At 38.3% G+C, this 23,496-nt stretch overlaps 1 protein-coding gene across 3 annotated transcripts in view; it reads right to left on the bottom strand.

The window, feature by feature from the left end:
• Positions 1-23,496, bottom strand: part of UNC13C (unc-13 homolog C) — a 505,001-nt gene that overhangs the window by 456,652 nt on the left and 24,853 nt on the right. For all 3 annotated transcript variants that reach the window (XM_074327724.2, XM_074327725.2, XM_074327726.2), the window contains exon 2: positions 16,297-19,541. In XM_074327724.2, coding sequence (XP_074183825.2) covers positions 16,297-19,285 — 2,989 coding nt within the window. In that variant the 5' untranslated portion in view covers positions 19,286-19,541. The remainder of the gene's footprint in view (positions 1-16,296; positions 19,542-23,496) is intronic.

Raw genomic sequence — 23,496 nt, 5'->3', positions numbered from 1 at the left:
AAGCAAAGGAGACTAGATGCAGTAAGCAGACGGCAGCCCCCTGGGTCAGAGAGCAAAGCACTGAAGTCCATTAAGGGGCAAAAGCTTTCAATGAATTGATAAGAGGAATCACAGGCACAATCTCTCTCTCTCTCTCTCTCTCTCTCTCTCTCTCTCTCTCTCTCTCTCTCTCTCTCCCTCTGCCCCCACATTTGATCTGAACTAATTCAATGAGCCTATAACGAGACTCTACTGTATATAACAGGGTTTTACTAGAGAGCTCACTCCTGTTGGGTGCTTTCCTAGCCCACAAAAATAAGCAGTCAAAGGACATATAGGTTGCATGTGCTCAAGAAGGTCAGTGTGAGAGTTTTCAGGAGGTTGGTACTTTCTAAAGGTGCTAGCTCTCTCTTCCATCACTCCATGTGCTGCCATTCGTATATATACATATGTATATGTATGTGTATATGTGTGTGTATGTGTGTGTGTGTATATATATATATATATATATATATATATATATATATATATATACACATACATGTAATACCTGTTGTGTAATACCTGGATTTCAGCTTCTCTCATCTGCAAAACATGCAAAACAAGGGAATTGGAATACAGGTTAGGAGTTCTCCAACCTGGTTGGTCTTCAGAAACGTAGGGAATCTTATTAACAATACATATTCCCAGGTCCTTCTCCAGGCCTATAGAATTAGAATCCTCAGGAGTGAGACCCCAGAACCTTTGTATTTAAAATTCACCCAGGTACTGATGGCATGCATCCAGGCTTGGGAAAAAACTACTCAAAGATCTGCCAGACCTATTTCAGCCCCAAAATTCAATGGCAATAAGATAAAATTAGAAAATTAATCTAAAGAATGATTCTTCTTATCATTCAATAGAGAACATTAGGAATTAAGACACAGCCAAAGTAATGATGTTTCTCTAATCTCATTCAAAAATGTTTTAACAGTTCCTTTTTTTTGGTTTCCATTTTGGGCATTTTCAGATTCTCATTGTAATATTGGTAAGTAGAAGTGCATTGAGTATTTTACATTTGTGTTTCTTCTTATAAATTAGGTGAGAGGCTCTGAGGCAATTAGTTTTATTATTAATTGCATGAATACCATCATTAAAGGAACAACTATGTTAATACCGTGTAGTAGCATCTTTTGATTGTTAACTCAGAGGCAGTTTTATAACTGGCAACATGAGGAGACCCACTTTCTAGTAAATTCTTCAGCGCAGTTATCTTGTGATCTTGGACAAAACATTTAATCTCCAGGCTCCTGTTTCCCTCAACTGCTAAACGACAGAATTGGCCTGAATGATTTAGAAACATCCTTATTGCCCAAAAACCCGAGTGTAAGAAATGCCACATTACACATACATGTCTTCCTTTGTTTTCTGCTGTTGCGCTTTAGAGGAGAGAGTCTGGGTTTTCAAAAAGACCAGATACCTTGTCCTAAAGGTTGGGACAAATAAACATCTCTTTAATACTTATTTGCACTTCAAACCTGAGGAATCATTCCCCAATGAAATGGGGAAGCCCAACAGGATGGGCAGAGTTTCTTTGAAGAGTTGGCTTCTAGTCCTACCCACGCATCCCTCAGATTTATTTAGTTTTGCAATCAAAGGAGTTATCCATCTGATTTTATTTACGTTGACATAGAAATGACCTCCTTCCTCGCAAACTACTTTTCTTTCTAAACCATTGCTACTCACACTGAACAATGCCAGAGAAATCAAAGCCACCAACAGAATCAAATTACAGTAATACACGAATATACTCATAACTTAAATAATACTACTCAGCACGAAGCAATTGTTTGACGCTGAACTGCACATTAGATCTATTTCATCCTTCCATAATCTTCCTCAGCTTTTACACCATACAGAGCCATGTCCTTTCCTTAAGAAAAGGAAATCGTTGTATGAGTAATCAATACGCCACTAATTGTTGAAGTTGTGGACAGAATGATGAGTTACCTGAGCAGCTGGCAAGAAGCATCAAGCCCTCATTGAATAATTCAGTGTTATAACAAACGCAATTTATGACAAAGTTCATCAGTGACCTGCAAAAATTGGTTTTCCTTAATAATTGGTTTTCATAGTAATGTGACCATATTAACATACTTGCTAGTGTACTTGACTGTGATTACGGTTCATTTTATTCAGCCAGATCAAAGGTTTACTGTATTTAATCCTTATTTCTGTAGCGTCTGTAAAAGGAATCAATGAAAACCATGTCCCCAGTGACCTGTAACGGTAGGTCATTATGTATGCATTGTGCATTCACACAGGCATCCACACACACGTGTGCCCCTTCACAAGTGTTTGGACATAAATAATTCTCTGGTTCTTCTTTCTCCATCAGTCCTTCTAACTCCACCTCAAAATGTAGAAACTTCAAATTATTCAAAAATAATTTTATCCAAGCCCAGCCTTATGTGTGCTCAGCTGCTAAAATGGTGTGATTTCAGGATATCTGGACGAGATCTGCTCTTCAACAACTATATCCCACCTGCTTGCCAACGCCTAAAACGCCTTCATCAGCAGGAAAACCTGTCATTGTATAAGGGAAAAGAAAAAGCATAAAAATGCAAACGTCCCCAGGAGATGCAGCTTATTAACTGAAAATCAATTACAGTAAATATCAGAGTCATTCTACAAAGCGATGTTGGGAAGGGCAGGGGAGGATAAAGCAGAGAACAGGTGACTACAGGACACTTAATCAGAAGACACAGCACTGCCAGCCCAGGAGACTGAGGGTAGGAGTGGAGGGCTGGGGGTAAGAACAGGATGATGAAAGCCTCATTCACTTCTACACAATTTTGCCCTCACGTTTTTTAACATATACAGAAGTGTTTTTGCTCACTTACTACCATCACTAACAATAATTTCTGACCCAGTTCACCTTACTGTCTGAGCTCATTTCTAAGGCCCCTTAAACCTAGGCATTCTGACAGCAATTAGTTAGGTCTTTTTCTCTACTGCATTCATATTGTTCACAACAGGTTGTATAGTAATTAGGAACAGGGGCAGGTATTAGAACCCTGCTTATGGTGAGTCCGTTAGGTAAGTGACACTAAGCTTTATGGCCTCAGGTTCTGTTATCGCATCTGTAAAATGACTATTAATCATCATGACCTCCGGTCTTAATTTGGGTTCCTCCAAAAGTACAGGCTGGGACAAGGACAGGAGGGTAGGTAGTTTCTTTGGAAGGTAGCCTCGGAAGCAGGAGTGAGGAGCAGGAAGAATAAGGCAGAGAAGGAGAAAAAGCCAAGTGAAGGGTTCATTGCTGAGGCTGCTGCTGCAGACAATACTCCTATTGGCAGCCATGACAGCAGGGTTCCAATACCTGCCCCTGTTCCTAATTACTATTTACTCAGCTAGACCTCCAGGGTATGAGGTGTGATCAAATAATACAGTGAATGTTTAAATTAATAAAAAAAAAATGTACCACCCTTTGCTTTGAACACACTTATCTCATCGTTCTTGCCACTTTCTGAAGCAGTTCTGGAAGTCCTCTTTCGTGAGTGTCTTTAGTTGCACTGTCGTGGCTGCCTCAATGTTCTGAATCGATTCAAAACGTTTACCTTCATGGTAATTTTGACTTTGGGGAAGAGCCAGAAGTTGCAAGGTGACAGATCCAGTGAATAAGGTGGATGAGGATACACCAGTAATGTTTTTATTTGACAGAAATTGCTGTATACCGGAAACATGTGACATGGAGTGTTGTTATGATGGAGGATGATTTATGGCACACTTTAAAACACTTTCTCTCAATTGGAGCTCACACCTGACTAACTGCACTGAACAAGTTGAAACTTGTCACACACTGTTACTAAGATTCCACGTGCCACCTCCCATATTGAAGATCCCTGCCTTTCCATTGGATGGCACTCGGCAGCAACATTCACTGTATTTTGTGATCACAACAGAAAGGCTCCATGTCATATCTCTTCTGGTATATGGCAATTTCTGTCATATAAAACCATTACAGGGTGTCCTCATCCACCTTATTCACCGGATCTGGCACCTTGAGACTTCTGGCTCTTCCCCAAACTCATAACGACCATGAAGGTAAACGTTTTGAATCAACTCAGGACATCGAGGCAGCCACAACAGCACAACTAAAGACACTCACAAAAGAGGCCTTCCAGAACTGCTTCAGAAAGTGAGAAGAATGATGGGCTTAATGTGTTAGAAGCGAGGGGGAGTATTTTGAGAAGGATTAATGGCAATGTGTCTTTTACTGCAGTACAAATTTTTATTTAAACATTCCCCGTATGTTTTGATCACACCTCATACGTTCTCCCAAAGGCTACAGAATTTATGTAACAACTGCTGACCATCCGTGGCTGAAGGTTGCTGGGGGGAATCCCTGAACATAAGATGGACTTCAAGGGAGAAATCTGAAAGAATGCAGATGTCTGATTGAGGTGGGAGGCTGTCAGTGGAAGAGGACCTGAGTTCACATGCTGTAGCGCACCCCAGCTGCAGCTGCAATCAGAGGAAGGCGCAGGAGGGTCACATGGAGTTACTGAGACATGCGCTGCACCTCTCGAGGGTGCGTGGAGACTTAAATTGAAAAATGTATGCAAAGTATTATCCTCACATCTATTATGTAGTTTGGGTTGAAAAAATGTTAGTTTTTATTTTTAATGTTATGACTTCTTTTTATCGTCTAAGCTTATTAGTAGTAATAACTATCTGTGAATTAAATCATAATAAATAATAAATAGTAATTGTCATTAGTCATCCAGTTATAAATTATCTTGTCTGTGTCTTCCAATTATAACTATGATGTGTATCACAGTACAATATATTTAGGTAAGTGCTAATAAACATTTTTAAAAAATCAACAATTGAATAATGATATTTGGTTATAAGCCACAATGCCTCTCACGATACTTAGCTCAAGAAATAGTTTTGAATTGAACCAGACTGTAACCCTAAGAAGGAAAGAATCCATGTCTTTGCATCTTGTGTTTCCTCCCTTCCCATGGCCCTAATCCTGAGCTCATCACACTTTTAGCAATCAATAAATGTTGATGGACATACCTGGGTCTCTATGTTGAAATTGTCCCAAGGCAAAACACTTAACAAGCCAGAGAGTTCAGACAGTTGCATGTTTTTATGTTCCATGAAAACATCAATAACTGTAGCTATTAATATTGTATGGAACAGCTTATGCCAAGCTGCCTGTGGCCAGAATCTTTCAAGGATTCAAACCACAAAAATAATCACATAATTGGTCAATTCCCAAAATGCATTCTGGATGGTTATTTTAGTTCAGTTAAGAAATATATAGGAAAGTAATTGAAGCATTTGCCTTCTGGCTCATATTTCTCAAAAATAGTTTAAGATCAAAGGAAGAAGTCTGTATGATTTTTAAGTAGGTTGGCTCCCTACATACTGCTTTGGCTGAAAAGCTATCTTATTTTTACTTACTTTATTTTTATCATATAGAGATACTATTATCATTTGCATTTTGTCAGTGAGGAAAACTGAGCCACAGAGAAATTAAACTTGCTTAAGATCATACTTAACTTGTAGGCCAACTCCAGAGCCCGTGCTTTTAACCGCTGTGCTTGGCTACCTCATTGCTGGTCACTGGTGGGCACCGGGAGACATGCCCAGGGTACAGGGCATAGTCTTTCACTCCCAGGAGCTTACAGCCTAGTGAGGGAAGCTACAAGCAAGCAGGCATTTTCAATATAATGGACTTAACCACTTATTTGAATCTTGTCCTAAAAGTACTATAAAGGTATTTTTTTACATGTTGCAGATATGTGTGAATTTCTAGATGCAGAGAGGTGACAAATTGGGGGAGAGAGTGGGGGGAGCAGGGCAAAGAGACAAAAAGACTAGTTAGGAAGTTCTAGCAATAGTTTAGGCAAGTGATGGCAGTTGCTAGAACCATGGTAGAGACAATGGAGATTGAGAGAATTAGGAGGTAAATTTGTCACGGCTTATTAAATAATTGATACAAATTCAAAGTCCTGGGTAGAAGCTTCCAATTAGCTACGTCTAAGTCACGTGCTCAAGCCACGGCTGCTGGGGTGAGAAGGAACTCCCAGCTCCCTTCGGCTTCTGCAGCAGGACAAAGGGCACTTCTTCCCTCAAAGGGCTCATACACTCAGGAACACCAATAAGAAATGAATTCAGCGTCTGGGAAGCCAAAAATAGACCAATGTCCACTACAGTGTGACCTGGAAGGAGCCAGAAAGGACGGCTCTCTGATCTGAGCAAACAGGTGGAGCCATTTATTGGGATAAGAAACTCAGGAGGAGAAACAGGATTAGGAGACAGAGGAAGCAAAGAGTTGAGTGTTAGGCACGATGAGTTTGAGACCTGCAGGATATCCTACCTGATGCAAGTTCTACGATTCATTATGGCAGTCTCTTTTAATGGCTTTCCATGGTTACTAGGAGGAAAAAAAAAATCCCCAGGTGATTCAAGAGACTCAGAAAAATATGGCCCCTGAATATTGCACCAGATTTGTCTCGTACTATTCTCTGCCTTGCTTGATGGACTACAGCCATACCAGGCTTCTTTAAGTTTCTCAAATATGTCATGCCACTTTCCACCTTAAGACCCTGGTCCATGCCATTTCCTCTGCCCAGAAGGCTCCTTTCTCACTCTCTTAGCTAATTTAATGTGTTCATTCTTCACAGCTCTCGTCAAATGTCATTTCCTCAGTGAACTATTCTTTAACCTCCACACTGTTATATGCAATCTCAACACTTTGTATTTACTTCTATAGCAGTTTCAATGTTTAAAATAATATATCTGTGTATTTCTTTTAATTTAAATTCATCTCACCCACTTAACAAAGACCAAATAAGATTTGTCACAACTATATCCTAGATGCCCAGCCAGGCAATTAGATATTCACTGAAGAATGAGTGGACTAGGGAGTGAACTAATGACTAAAAGAATAAATGTATATACTAGACTACGTATGGAGTGGTTAGATTTAGCATAAACACTGATTTGGGACCATCAAGGCACAGATGCTAAATGAAGACAGTGGAGCAAATGAAATCACTCAAGAAACAGGGAAAGGATCTGTTATTAACTATCAAGCGTTTCTTAATGTGATCCATGGACCATCCTACATTGGCAGTAACTGGAGATTAGATCAAGGAATTCATATTTTTAACAAGTAGTCAGTCCCAGGTGATTCTCACACATTCTACAATCTGAGAACCACTAACTTTGGAAACCAGCAGAGAAACACTCTTGACCCAGCTGCAGAAGTTTGTATTACAGACCAGGTGTCTGAACACTGAGAACAGAGAAGCACCGATGTGCCAACTAGCTAAGAGCATGCTGTTGTGCTGAGAGCACCAGAGTAGGATTTAGAAGTCCTTGGACTAATACCTGGTCCCCTCCCTTGCTGGTTTTACAACCTACATAACTACTGGTAATTGTCCTGAGGGAACTGAGACTTGGGGAGGTTGGCAATTGTCTATTTCATTGATGTTTTATGAGAATTAAGTATACGTAATAGTTAAGTTTTAAAACTATTAAAATGGCTTTTTGTGTTTAGAAAATGCAAAGGGAATGTTGATCATCATGGGAATTTCCTGTTGGTTGTCTTCAGATAGTAAAATGCCACTGTTAATCATTAAGAGAATTCACATTTTCTGCGTGTATGCATGCCAAAGAGAGCGTGTGTGTCTTTAAGTGCAATCACTGAAAACCAGAAATAGAAAACTAAAACCAAGGGCTTTCCACAAGACATCACTAAGTATCAGAAAAAGCATTAAGAAAAGGGGAAGCTTAACCTATATCTCTCTGGGAAATAAGATCCTATTCAATCTGTCATTTCTCGTTGCCATTATTATATACCATCAACAATTTATTTTATCACAAGTTACACAGAAATGACACCTGTATAATCATGTTGCCTGTAAAAATATCATATAAAATGGGACAGTGGTGTGATAGCTTGAGTGATGGTTTATGATTTTGGAGAATAGCTTGTAATTGTAATTCTGCTGACTACAATTACTGTTGGGTAAAGCAACATTTTGCCACCTCAGGTCTCTGTCTTATAAAGTTGAATATCAATACTTGATTTCTGAAATCTTAAAGCTAGGCTGCAGTGAGCAAGCACATAGAATCTGGGAACAAACTGTCTAATTCTAAATCGTGGTTTTGCCATATATTGGCTTTTTTCCCTCCCATAGTTAAGTTACTGTGTCTCTATTTCTCATCTATAAAATGTAGGTAATACTAATACCCATCTCACAGCGTTATTGTGAGGATTGTTTGACTTAATATGGTGTAAAATATTTAGAATAGTTCTGACACATAATAAAGGACTTAATAAATGTCACCCATTATTCATCTATGTATCTTACGGGGTTCTTAAGAAAGACTGTGTGTGTGTGTGTGTGTGTGTGTGTGTGTGTGTGTGTAAATGCTCCATTTTTAAAAAAATGCCGACACAAACATCAAGTTTCACACTCCAAGCAGGACTATCCTTTGTAAAGCACTGATCATGGTTGAATTGGGGCAGGAGTGGATGATGATTTGAGGGTAGTGAAGATTGTCGGGAGGAGTTGGGAGAGACACATTTATTCTAAGTAAAGTGACATTGCTCAAGTCTTTGGGACCCTTTGAGGTTGCCAACAGAATCATATCACAGCTGTTTGAATCTGCACAGTAATAGTCATTTTTACCCTCTGAGAGTTTCATCTCTTATTTGGAAGTAGCTGAGAGCCAGCATGAACCAAGTTTGACAAAGGCGTAGTTGACAAGATTCCGTAACATACTTTCCTTAAGAAAAGAAGAAGGGGGGAGGGGCTGCAGGAGAAGGAGGGGGAGTAGAAAAAGGAGAAGAAATACACCATATACTATAGGTTGAAATAAGCCATAAGGAAGAAGTCCATTAATGCATCTAGTTCTGTCTGGTCTTTTAGGCCACGGAGGCAATGTAAGCTAATACCTTTAGCATAGGGGAACAGCTCTATTTGGGGTCAGGTTATCCCAGCAAACTGAGACTCAGCACCAAGTCATTCTGCCTGCACTTCAGGCTCAGTCCTTGGACGCCAGTGGAACAATTAGGCTTTTTACCTGTCTTAGAGATTCATTCCTGACCTTGGACCCCAGTTCAGGTAATGAGGTCACCCTCTTGATGACCTATCTAGTATATCAATCCCTCTGGGATTTGCTTTCCTCCTAACAGGTCCCATTCTGGGGTGTTTACAGCCTTCTCTAACCCATAGCCAGGTAACCAAAGCCTGCCAGCAAAAAGCCTTCCTGAAAGCAACTTCCTGCTCCCCTCAAGCCCCAATGCCCTTTGCTCCTGGCTGTTCTCTACCTGCCCAACTGATACCCAGTTAGGCTCTCAGATACCTTAGTAGTCACCTGTGGTCTGAGGTATATGCTCCAGGTGGCAGGTTTTTATCTGCTTCATTGGATTTCCTCTCCTCGCACATTCCTGAGCTTTTCTTTCCCAAATCCTGAATCACCTCAAGGGAATACCTATTCTAAGTCCTAGCACCTCCCATTCTAACCTAACCAATAAAAATTGATTAGGCCATACTTTGTTGTATCTTGTACCAGAGTTCAGTTTGTTTATCTTATTCCACATAGACATTTCTCAAATGATTCATAATTTCTATAGACTGCATCTCTCTTGTTTGAACTTGCAGGAAGAACATTAAAACATGACATTAGCAAAGCAAACAAATTAAAAATCTATTTATCTGAGATTTTTTATGTAACACCCTCTTGAATCTCTGAAATTTGGAAACTTGTCCTACAGCCTTTGAGGTAATACTCCGACTATAATCAGGAAATCACCATCTTTCATTGTCAGTTAATATTTCTCTTGGACAATGTGTGACATTCTTAGCTTCCCTACAAAGACAAGTGTTCCAGGTATATAGTTTTGGAGCCAGTAACACTTAAAAATAAACAAATCTTTGAACCCTACAACATTTCATTTTTCATGGCTAGTCTTTGTTTTTCTTGTGAATTTCTTTCCTCCCTTATGTAAAGTGCTTTCATTCCTCAAAACTACTTACTGACACTTCTTCACCCTTACTAAAGCCTTTTAATGTGTCAATTGTCACCCTTTCAGATATTCTAAACTTTCTAAAAAGGTGATACTATCTCTTAGCCCAAACTATTATCACTCACTTTGTGTTAATAGAGAGCTACTTACTACAGCAGCTAACACAAAACTGGATGACCTTGAAAGTACAACTTACAAGCTTAAATGCATGAGCCATGCCCTGTCATGACTACACTTGCCCACACTTCAATGGGATGTCATGGAGAGGGTATCAGACTTTGTATTCTGTCAGCTATACATCAGATTTCATCAATACTCTTAGCTGTGTGAACTTAGACCTGCTTTTGTTTCTCTGAGACTCAGTTGTCTCATTTGTAAAGTAGAGCTAGTATTACCTCTTCCCAAGATTATAGTGAGGGTTAAATATGTACTTAAATTTACTAGACCTGAATGGGATAGGAAAGCATTAAATATGTGTTGATTGCCTTCCCTTTCTCTTAGTTCCATTTCATACCAGAGTATACTTTAAGATGTTTGGCTCTACTTGGAACTAATCTCTTCTACACACCACCATTACCTATCACCCTTGTCAGTGTTCTTTGAGTCTCAGTACTGTCTCCTAGAAGAATTAGCCTTTTGGGCTTTGTATCTAGTAAGAAGTAGAGACACCAGATGTTTCTGCTGCCTCTTGGGACCCTCACAGGTCTCCTTTTTAGATCCCAGTCGTTTTCAAAAACCAAGTTATATTATAGGGAATTCTAGAGTATATAGAGTTAAACAATACTACGCCAAAAGTGTATTGCTATGTACTGCATTTTAATGGAACATTTTATAAATGGGTTGCCTTCCACTATTACCAATACTGCTATACTTGCTTTGAAGAAAGATACAGTAGTAGCAGTAGCAGTGTAGTAGTAGTAGTAATAATACAAACACACCTCAAACTTGCAAAAACAGATAAAATATAGCATGTAGGATGATAGGGATTTATTTGTTGGCAAAATTATACATTGAGTGGTTCCTATAGTAGAATCTCCTGGGACTTTTGAACTAGGTGATTTCTAAAATTTTAAATTTACACACACCTTTCAAGAAATACATGTATGAAGACCCCATCTCTCCTGACCTGGACTCTCTGCAGTGAGACCCAGATACACCCTAAAGTTTGAGAAGCATTTCTTCATAGATTAGGGCCAACAAGGTCCAAACACTTACTTGACATACTTATTTTTCTTAAACATTAAGCCTGAAATTTAAGTAATTCTGAAAAGGTTTTTGGAGATGTGTAGGTAACATAACCATTGAAAGAATAGCTAGCATTCTCACAGAGTGAGATGTGAATCAGAGGAAGTAAAAATCATGTTTTCACTCTCAATTATGTTTTCCCTATTATACTATATTAAAATTTTATAATCAACAATGTTCTTTTAATTGAAAGAAATAAAACTAAAGTCTATTTGGATTCTAAGTGTTCTCCATCTTATATGGAACAAGATAGCCCAGCAACTTAGAGAGAAGGCTAACATTTATTTATCTATTCGACAACTATTTAATGAAGATTTACTCTATACCAGATGGTGGGGCAGGCTCTGGTATTACAATAGCAATAGAATGAAAAATTCACTCATTGACCTTGCAATGTAGCCTAGTAGAGATCTACAATAATCAAATAATTATACAAAATTTACAACAGTGCGAGGTGCTATGAGAATAAAGCACTTGAACTGACCTAGAATTCATGAGTCCTAATTCCTCTAAACTGGAGTAAACCAATTAATTTAGCAATTCCACATCTAGGAATTTATCCTACATACATGGTATCTCAGTAGCTCACAGATAGATAATGGAGTTGCAGTCTTTGTGAGTTTGTAAAAAACTTAACTGTTCAATGATAGGGGACTAAGCCAATAATTTAGGCAATAACTATATAGTAAAAATCTTTGTGTCATTAAAAAAAATAATAGGTAATAAAATGAGACGATCTTTCAAATACTATGTATTGCATGAAAAAAAAAGAGGTGCAGAACAACATGAATACATGACAGGCTAATACCATTTATATTAAAAGAAAATAAAGGAGTGGATATATTTATGCATACAGAGAGTCAAGAACAAATTATCTTTCTCTAAAGAATGGGAGGAGCTATCTATTTCATATTTCACTGAAATTTGTAGGATTTTGTTTTATTGTGTTTGTGTGTGTGTGTGTGTGTGTGTGTGTGTGTTATTTACAAGGGCGCATATAATTCATAAATAACACATTCAATTTTGGATACATATCCCTGGGCTTCATCATATGACCATTACAAAATTAAAATGTTTGGTGATAGGATCCGAATAATTTGTAATTTTACACCAACACTATGGGAACAGTGACTGCTGTACTACTAGAGCTGCTAAATGATTCTAACCACCACCCAGGTTGGGAACCAGTGGTCTAACATAATAAAGTACACTCTGAGGAAAAAATTTTACATTCAAGTTCCTATACTTATCAAGAACCAAAATATTTCCACAAAGCTCTATAACAATTCTGAAAACAAAATGTACATCCTGATAAAAATATTAGTACTTATGCTAATTGTAGATGTCACAGTGTCTTTCAGAATCTACAGAAGCCTGGAAATGACATTTGAAGTCAAAACAAGATTTTTGATCTGCTAGAAAAATTTACTTTAAACTGACTTTAGACTCTAATTCAGGTAAAGAGTGTTCAGACTTCAAATACATCATCCTGCAAGCAGCTATTGTGCAATATTTATTGGGCTCCACAAGTCTTAATTTATAAGATGAACCAAGCATTTGAAGAAAAAAAAGAGAATTAACTATTTCATATCAAAACCCCAGTGCCTTTCATATTACCACTAATTTCTCAAGAAAATTCCTTAGTTGAGATAAGTCTCGTGGCTAACACTGCCCTCCATTTTCAGTCATGTTTTTCCACCTTAGAATATAAATAAAATAACCTTTGAAATGAATGAGCACATGGCTGCTCTAAATAACCAAAATAACCATCCATTTAATTCTAGATCCACTCCTTACTAGCTGTATGACATTGAGTAAGTTACAAAAGTTTTCAGCAACTCAGTTTCCTCACCTGTAAAATGGGATAATAATAGAATCAAATTCATAGTTGTGGTGTAAGAAGTAAAAGAAGTAAAACAGATAAACTGCTTAGAAAGTGCCTGGTATATAATAGTGCTCAATAATAAGCTTTTATCTCTAAACATACTTCTGAACTCTCAGAATATAATTTCATAATCTTAGCAATTGAAGTCACTGTTTGGATTCACCTTTGACCTCAAATCTTGTACCTTTTATTTAGTATCATGCTTCCCTTGATTCAGGCATCCATCCAACACATATTAACTCAGTGCCATCTCTGGATGAAGCATTGGTCTAGGCACAGTGTAAATGAAAGGATAAAAAAGACAAGATCTCTCACCTCTAGATTAGAGTGGAGTGGAGAACATGAAAAATGTGCATAGTCATGACATAAGGTAGAAGCCCATGCCATAAGAGGCAGGTATATGGGGATTCAGAGGAGACAACAGTTAATCCCAGTTAACAGGTGGTACAGGGCTGGAAGTGGGGCTCAAATAGTCACCGCCATGCTGTGGGGTTCAGGTCAGCTACACCAAACGTGCCACTCAGCAGTGTCCAGAAACACGGGAAGACTGTGACCTCATGGAGCCTCTGGCTACACACACTCTCAGGTCTCTCCCCACGGGCACGCTGCTCAAGGAGAAGGTTCTCAGAAACACCAGCACCAAATACCCATGTATATAAACATTGGGGTCTTTAAAATTCTTCTTTACCAGGACCCGGAAGACAAAAGTTGAAATGAATAAATCAAATTTATGAGCTTATAATTCCATTAAAGCTTTGTCAGGGGAACAGCATCCCACATTGTTTACAGCAAAAGCTCCACAGTCCTATCTTGCCAGGTTAGTAATGGAGAAAAGCTAGCGCTGCTACCTAGTGGTACCTGGATAGTCATGGAGAGAAAACTATGTTGGCATTTTCCCAAAGCCCAGTAAGCAGATGGCCATGGACACAAAATCTATCCTGACAATTCACACCTCTTTGGGATGCTCTGAGCAAGGAAGGGGACTGACACAAAATGCCCTTTTTTGGCTGCCCTTCCTCCTGAGGCATATTGGTGGCACAGGAGGGGGACAATTGCCTGACTGCTGCCAAAAGGAGAAGAGATGGCCTTTAAAATCTAGGCTACTGCAGCCTCCTGGGTAGTCAATCTGGTGCCTTTCAAGCAACCAGAGAGGCATCTTAAAGATGTGTGTCTGATTTCCTCCGGGATATTTGATACCTACCAGATTCCATTCAAAGCTGGCTCGCAGTATAACAAGCCGAGCTCTAAGATGGTGGAGGGGTGTGAGTCCTCCGTAGCCAGGCCTCGTATGTCGGATAAATGGCACAAGATTGTTTGACCTATTTTAGCAGTTCGTTTGTGTTTTCTAAGGATAAGTGCCAGTGGATAACTGGGTTGTTAGCTAGTTTAAGTGTCATTAGTGTTACCAGTAATAAACCTACTTTGCAGAGGTTTACTAATTTGAGTTTTTTAAAAAGTTGATCAAGATCCATTTTTTTCTGAAACTTATCGTCTTGTCACATTTATAAAATTGCCAAACACGTCAGATACTTTAACCCATTGGCATTAAAACATGCATTTATTATATCACAACAGACGCACTCACACGTACACACACACATGCTTAATCTTAATATGCCTTTGAGCAGACTTCTGTGAATCCACAGTAAATAAAATACAATGTCAAACTGCTGGCCTATATCCTAGGAAACTATCAACTGAGTTTTAGTAAAAAGGATATCTAACTATTAAAAGTTATTCTGAAATAAAATAGATATTATTCCAGTATTAATTATATTTACATGAAATTTTGACTACTTTGCAGTTCCAAATCAGTTTTAAATCTATTTGAGAAGTCTACCGTGATAAAGAAATCACAATCAATTCATCCAAGATCCCCTTGATTTACATTGTTTTTTAAATAAATTACATAGAATGTGCTGTTTTAAGTAGACAGATTTTTAGAGCAGAGCACCATATTGTTATTTCAATTGTCTTAGGGCCTAAAATAGCTTGACAATAAAGGTATCTAGTTATTCAAAGATTCACCGTATCAACCAGAAAATGGCCAGTTTGGAGTATTGTCTGATCACAATTATGTCAAGACAAAGAAGCCATAATCAGTTACTGGCTGAAAAAATTATTATATTATTTCATGATAACAAGCAACACTTGATCACTTAAATATATACCTTTATGAAACATATAGAGTAAATATTTTAATTAAAAGTAACAATGTTATAATCGAGGAAAGCATCAATAATATATAATTCATTAAAATTAAGATTATATCAAATTATCCCAAAGATAAAAAGTGATAAGCGTGCAAATAAAATAAATGGTAAAGGATTGAGGGAAGCACAGAAGAAGTTTGGTTAAGGAATTAAAAGTAAACTTTTTTTTTTTTTTTTTTATGTGCACTACTTTTCAAAAGAGTGTGATCTCAAATTGTTCCCCTGGGAAATCAAGTAAAATTGTTAGGTAGGGTACACTTTCATTTCCATAATCATCAAGACACTTCTACTTCATTCTTCAGGAGAATTTCTCTATCGTCTTACTGACTCCTCCTCAAAGAGTGACTTGTGATCACTCAGGCCTGGCCCAGGGCTCCACTGCCCTCCTTCAGCTGCATCAACGGGTAGTGAGGAAGTCTGCAGTCCTCCATGGGACTAGTTAAGGTTGGCCGTGCAGACCCAACTCTTCCTACTGGCAGGCCCCGACATGTAAATTTGATGGAACAAGAGTGATAAATCTGGGAGTCTATTTTTCTTAATTCTTTAAGATTAACTATACCATTTCTCCCCATTATGTAAACCTAATAGTACCAAAGACTAGGCCCTAGGCTGTTCTTTGATTTCACTCATCCTTTCTTTGATAACTGATGCCACAAAGCTAATTAATATAAAATGGAATTTACGACTAATCCTAGAAGAGAAATCTTAATCCATAGAGTGTAGGGCTTATTTCAGTATGACCTATTTGAAAACACTTTGATTATAAATCATCAAGCCCAATTTTTCAGGAGAGCTGTCTGGGCAAAATAAAATCCTTCTCAGAATAAACATGCAAATTCCTTGCAAATAAATTCTTTCTACCACAAATAAACACAGAACATCCTCTAAATGTTAAAACACAATTAGCTCATAATGTATCATTTAAACATGAGTACCTCCGGCCAGGATCTTCTCTTCTAATTCTGCCATTTGCTTCTTATAGGCTCTCAAAGCTGCTTCTTTGAAAGAGGGACGGATTCTCTTTGGCTTTGTGATTTCCACTGGCTGTTCAGGGATGTTTTGATTTTCATCTTCTTTTATTTCCATGTCAGTTACTGTTTCATTGAAGGGTTCCAACTCCCCTTCAGTAACAACATCATCTACCTGCCCATCGTAACCCTCATCTTGTGGAGTTTCATAAGGTGTTTCATAAGAAGGGTGATCGTATTCTTGCATTGGCTCGTCTGTTTCAGTAATACTAGTCCTATTTTCTAGCTTAGCAAGAACTTGTTCCATCACTTCAACATAATCTGTTTCATTACCCGCCACTGGTTCACTGTAGTCCTCTTCCTCTTCTGCTTTGTAGTAATAAGGCTCTGTGTAAACATCAGAGTCCAGGGTGGTACTTGATTCATTTGCAGTTGATTGGGATAATGTCAGAAATCTCCCCATTAGGGAAGAGCCACTGTCCTCATACCCACTAAGACTTTGTGTGCTTTTGTTCCATACCACTTCCAAGGCCGATTTAGCTCGCTGTAGTGTAGATCCAAATTTTGGGAAGCTGAAAGCCTTATCAGAAAGGTCAATGCTTAATCGACTATGCCACGATTTGGGTGGGGCATCCTCCGAATCATCACTTTGCAATTCAGTCTGACTTCGATACATTGTGGACAACTGGTTTTGATTTTGGTACAAATCATTAGAATTCGCTTCCTGATAAGAATCATATTGGCCAATCCATTGTCCTTGTGGTTCATTATCCAACCCAGGGCATGGAGATGAGTTGTCATCTTGGGTTAGGTCATAGCTCTCAGAGTCATCCTGAAGGTCACTGTGGCACTTTCCCAAGTCTTCTAGTTCTTTATTGTAAACATCTAGTTGTTGATCAGACAGACTGTTTGTGTCATAATCAAAAGCTTCCTGGGTGGATGAATCTAAACCTAAATCAGCTCCTTGCTCTACTTGATTCCATTCCTTCCATGGAGAAAGATCCTCATGTAAAGAGAGCTGAGAATCACTGTAATGGCTTCGGTCTCCAGATGCACATACCATGCCATTACTCATCCCACTATCCACAGTTTCTGTGTTCCCAATTTCACTCTGCCTTTGGACACCCTGAAGAGCCCCATTCAAAAGTAAATCCTGAGGACTGTCATACAAGGTATGTGTGCACTCCTGTTTCCTCTGCCAAAGTTCCCGGTCTGAAGATGACAGAAGGGAGCTTCCATTAGTTCTAGTGAAAAACTGATTTTCTGAAAAATCTTCTGAGTACGATTGACACAGTTTGGAAAAATCTGATTCAGAACGACTAAGTTTCGGAGTAAAAAAATCACTCTGTGAGTGCCAGAGGGGCGTTGCATCTGCATAATGGGTTGTGGTTTGTTTTTCCAGGTCATCCAAGTCTGGCAATTGTGAGGAAATTTTACCATAATCTGATTTATTTGAAATTCTGCTGCTACTAGCAGTTTTATTCTTGGCTCTTGCATTGTGTGATTTTGAACTTGACTTGGAAACATTTCCCTTTGTTGAAAACTCTGACTTGGAAAGTACAGCATAATTGTTTCTGTTGAGATCAGATTCCAGCTCTCTATCACTGTCATCAGGTAACTGCCAATTGTTCTTCTTGATTTTGGGCTCAGGAGTAGATAGCTTTATATCCATGCTTTCATATGTCTGGGAGGATGGTATCCCTCTCTCTTTTCTTTCTCTGATGTCATGAGTAAGAATATCTGTTGAGATTCCGATACCTGATCCTTTGAGTTTATATGATTTTTTTAAGACAGAATCCCTTTGCTGAGGGGTTTCAAAGTACACAAGTATGGGTCGAGGCTTTGCGTTTGGGCAGTCCCTTTGGTGTCCTATCCTCTGAGCAAGTTCAATTTTAATAGCATTCGGTGCATCTGAAAAACCCATTTTATCTATTAGAATTTGGTACACCACACTTTCAACATATTCGAATCTTTCTTCGGGAACATTTAAAAATCTCAGGCTTGCCTTGCTACCCATATGACCTAAGTGTTTAATATAATCATGGATGTCCCTGGTTTCCCTCCGAGACTGGACAAACCCCGTACGTAGCTGTTCAATTTCACTCTGTACGACCTCCACACTGCTGGAGATCTCATCGATGGAATGCTTGAGAGCATTGACATGCCCTCGTAGTTCAGAAAGTTCTGTTTCGATCTGACTTATTCCCTGAAGTTCCTTAAAGATCATTTCCATGACATCATGTGTTTGGCTAATACAGCCAGAGGAACTGAATCCTGGCTCCAGGGCATTTGTCTTTGGGTTTCGGGCAGTTCTGTCCAAAGATTTGCTTCTTATTCCCCAGGTTTTCTTCATTGTGCTCAACTCAGAATCTGAGGAGACACAGTCTTGACTCTTTTTCCATTTCCTCAGTTTGCGTAAAGCTCCTAGTTTTAAGCTGTGCAGAGTGCGTTCCCCATCAGAGCTGCCCTCAGAGGGTGCCAGGCTGCTGGAACTCTTTCTATTACGTCTAACTGGCATCATGTGTGTTGGTTGTGCCTGGTTTTCTGTACTACTCCTTAGTTCATTGAGTGATTCTGGGTAGGAACTCTCAATTGAGGATAACTCTTGAAGCAGCTCCTCATCACTGTTGGTTACGTTAATATTTTTTTGTAGGCCGTTGGCAATGGCTACTCGGTAACTGAATGTTGGGGAGAGGGAAAATTCTTTGTTCGCGTCATCTTCTTCAGTGGATAAGTTGCGAGTGGATGAACACTTAGCAAGCTTCTTTACAGTGCTTTTCAAGGTATTAGAAAGTTTGGGGGTTTTGGTCTGGCCAGCAGTAGGGAAGTCTTGATCATTTTTCTGCTGACGATTTTCTTTTTTTTTAATTGTATTTCCCAATTTCTTTGTAAACATTCCTTTGCAAAGCTTATATATGTAAGGTACAATCAGGATCTTGAAAAGATTAGCCACCATGGAGAGCAATTAGTGCAAGCTTTTCTACCCCAAAGACATAAAGAAGGTGTCAGGGTGAGGATCTGTAAATCCAAGGCAAGCATCACTGTTCAGATGTTCTGTGAATCACTGAAAATAGTGGGAAGGGCAGCCGTGGCTCTGCCACAGTGTCAATGTTCTGTGAAAACCAGAATCGAAGCTCCATTTATGAAAGACATTCTCTCTTGGAGGAGGGGTTTCATGATCTCTCTCGTTTCCACATGACTTCATGTAGTGTCTAAAAGAAAGCAATGTTAAAATGAGGATCAGAATTCAATTCTAGATTTACCCCTTTCTAACATTTTCCAAAAGTATTCAAGGTACACAATGTATGCAAAATTACAGGGGTGGGGGCAAGGGAATATCTGAATGTCAACATACAGTTACTTTTAAAACAACTATAAAGCAAATTAGTACCTATACCTATGTTTAAATTATAATTTGATTTCTAAATTAATTATTGGTGGAAACAATTGAAATGGTAATAAAAGATGATGATTATTTAGAAAATGCTGTATAAGACGACAGTCAAATTTAAAAAGCTATATTGACTTCACAATATTATAATTCCCACATTATTGCTTTTCCAAAATTACATTTACTTAGACAAATATAAGTTTTTAAATTAAAATGTATTCCTCCAACCCCAGACATTTAAAAGACATCAAATTAATATTACCCACGTACGTGAGGCCTTTTCTTATTTAAATAATCTTTAACTTTTCTAGGTATTCAATGATTTGGAGTTTCTTAAATAATGATTAAAGTAATCCAAGTAAGAAATATTTAATATGACAAAATAAATATCAATAGGAAATATATCTTGTATAGCCATCAAATTTGTCAATAGAATATCATAAGTTGAAAAGGAAACAGAAGGTTATATCGAATTAGGCATTATAGCAACAAGAAATCGAAAGGAAAATATATTTGAAAATGCATAATACATCCAAGTTTTGAGAGGACATGACTGTAGAGAGCAGATCCATCCTAACCAACTAGTGCAGCCTTGTGGCAGATGGCAGGAAACCCATCCCCAGGGTAAGGACCGGGTTAGACACAGGTACCAAATCACAAAAAGAAATTGTGCCACAAATACAATGTGCCACAAATACAATGTGCCTCCAGAGAATCAAGAATTCGTCAGATATAATTCATTTTATGATTTGGTGGTTTATACGGCAAATGGCCTGACAAGTAAATAATCTTTATGATGGCTAATTTCTTGAATTACAGCAAGAAGAAGGAGGAGGCAGGGGGGTGCAGAAAGATTCCATTAATTTTGCTGGTTCACTAGCAGCGTGCCTTGTATGTGATAGGTATGCATATAAAATCTTGTTAAATTTAACTTACGATTTTATTGTAGAAATATATCACAGAATAATGGTAACAGTCAAAAGCCTTTGCTGACATTGGACTACGTATTTCAGTAGATAAATAATCTATTTGATTCTTTCAAGAATACGTCATAAACTACATATTGTTTTAGGAGCCGGGTGCCTATCAGCTCCCTCCACTTGGAAATCTGCCATTTTCACCTCACTCAGGCTCTGCGGGGACCCGGGGAACACATGCTCTGGCCAGGAGCCAAGCTTCACGAGAGACAGGGTCATGCAAGTGAAAAAGGGAAGCAAAAAGATGGAAGAGAGAAAGAGACTGACTAAAGAAGCCCAGGTCTTCTGGGTTTCATAAGCTGTCCGAGTTCAGTTCCTCTTCTCTGAAACAATTTGGTGTTCGTTCACAATTATTCATACAAGCCTGGACTTGTTTTCTACTAATAAAAATGCCAAGGAATTGATTCCCGAATTAAGTTTAAAATATCTTTCTCGTACCCCATGTGACCTTCCTTTGTGGAGAAAAGACTTTGGAAAGATAAGTAGAAGTAGGACAGATAAATTATTTAAAAACCAACTTTGGTAGAATAAACAGTTCTATGTACTAAGCATTCAATCTAAGACCCAGGGTCTCCCAAGCCTAGAAACAAATACCTACTTTTTGTTTAAATGAAAGCAGTGATTTTGTCAATGCTTCTGATATTTTCATGAAATTATATCTAGACTTCCTGACTGCATTACTCATTCAGGACTATTGTTCTAGGCAATGTTTGTTGAAAAAAAATTTGAGCAGGAAAATTTTACCTGACTCGAAGTCCTGCCTCACAAAACACAAACCCAAGGGGATGCACCCACTGTTGCACATACTAATTCACTTGCTCTATATTCCAACCACAAAGAAAAACATATTGTTCACTAAGGCTCCATGCTTTTTAAAACCTCAGTGACTTTTCTGTTCTCTTTACCTAGAATATCAATCTTGGCCAGTCCTCCCTGTCTGTAAAAATTGTATTTAAACTGAAATCATCTGTCCTATGAAAACTTCACCAACCACCCAAACTGAGATTTTCTCTCTTTTTGCTACACTCTTCACAACCCAGTTCATAGGCATTCTAATTTCTGTCTCCATCTGCTGGACTATGTCCTCTTTAAGGATAAAAACTATGACCTGTCCAATTTTAAACATCCTGAACCCAGCACACATAATAAACACTCAATAGATGTTTATTAAAGAACTGGTCCAATGGGTACAAAGTTTCAGTTATTCAAGTTGAATAAATCTTAGGGATCTATAGCATATTGTGTATAGTTAATAACACTGTGTTGCATACTTAAAGGTTTTTCGAAGAGGGTAGATCTTATGTTAAGTGTCCATATCACAAAATAATGATAAAGAAAAAAGGAAAGGCAGGAGGAAACTTTTGGAGATGATGGATACGTTCGTGGCATAGACTGTAGTGATGGTCTCACAGATGTATACTCACGTCCAAATTCATTTAAAAAAATAAAAGAAAAGAATTGGCCCACATTTCAGCTATTTACCAAATGTCTTCACCTATGTAGTTGCCCAAATTAAACTATATCCCCGACTTAATCATTTTCATGAATTATTAATCTCGATTAATGTTATCGTATTGATCTGCTTACCCAAGACATATACCCAGGAATCATTCTAGATGAATGACTCCTGAGTACATTCTAGATTGATATCATTCTAGATTCACATGACCCAACCCTATCCACACTTGATGTAAATATATCACCTCATCCCAGGAGTAATGCCTTAGTTTTGAACTGCATAATTTCTCACTGGACTATTATAACTGTATCTTATATGGCTTTTCTAACTCTAATTTGGCCTTCTCTCAACTCCTCCTAAGATTAATATATTCTTAAAAGATATAAATCCTCCTACTCAAAACACTGTCCGTCTTAGCAGACTCACTTCCACAGTCACATCTGCCCCAGCCACGCTGAAGTAGTAACAGTTCCTTGATTATCATATTGTTGCCTCACAAATGTGCCTTTTTTCATGCTTTTCCTTCTGTCCCCATGAATATCCCTAGAATATCTATCTATTTATCTATAGTTTAGGTAAGATTTAAGTCTTTGGGAAGAAGATCTTTTAGAAAGATTAAAATGCTAGACTATGTTGTTATGTGAAACCTTAGTAATGACATTTATTATTAACTATGTGCCAAGCACTATGTATGTAATTTTCTAAAATTTACCTCATTTTCATTTCACTCCCATAGTAAGTGTGTGAAATGAGTATTATTTTTCCAGATAAAGAAGATGGGGTTTAAAGTTTTTAGGAAACCTGACTTAGATCATGCAGTTACCAGGTAACACAGCTTTGATTCCAGATTTTGACTGCAAGTGTGTAAACCCCAAATTAATATTAGGGTTGAATGGGGAATACAATATATTTTTTGCAGGTTTATCAACAAATTCATCTTGTAAGAGATCTATTTAATATGACTATAAGCCTAGGTCCTCTCGCGGGCTAAAAGAGCTAATGAACTTTTAAACAGTCAGCAATTTATTGTTAAATAATTACCATAATTAAGTCAAAGTATTCCCAAATCAATAAACAATTTTATGTTTCTTATCAAATTCAGGAAAGTAGGTAAACGGGGTATGTAGGTGTTAATTTGCAAGAGAGAAAGAGAGAGAGAGAGAGAGAGAGAGAGAGAGAGAGAGAGAGAGAGAGAAGACAGGGAGACATGATCTGACATAGTCCGACTCGGTCACCTCCCCAGCCTTGCCCTCTCCACTTAAGCCTGATGCTTGGCTTCCAGTCCTTGACTCTGACCTCCTAGATTGCCACCTTTGGCCTAGGAACCCTATGTGTATCAC

Source organism: Rhinolophus sinicus, chromosome 3, assembly GCF_057876585.1.
Source record: "Rhinolophus sinicus isolate RSI-liver-muscle chromosome 3, RSI-T2T, whole genome shotgun sequence".
Lineage (NCBI taxonomy): Eukaryota > Metazoa > Chordata > Mammalia > Chiroptera > Rhinolophidae > Rhinolophus > Rhinolophus sinicus.
The sequence above is the reverse complement of the archived record's forward strand: the minus strand, read 5'-3'. Positions and strand labels throughout refer to the sequence as shown.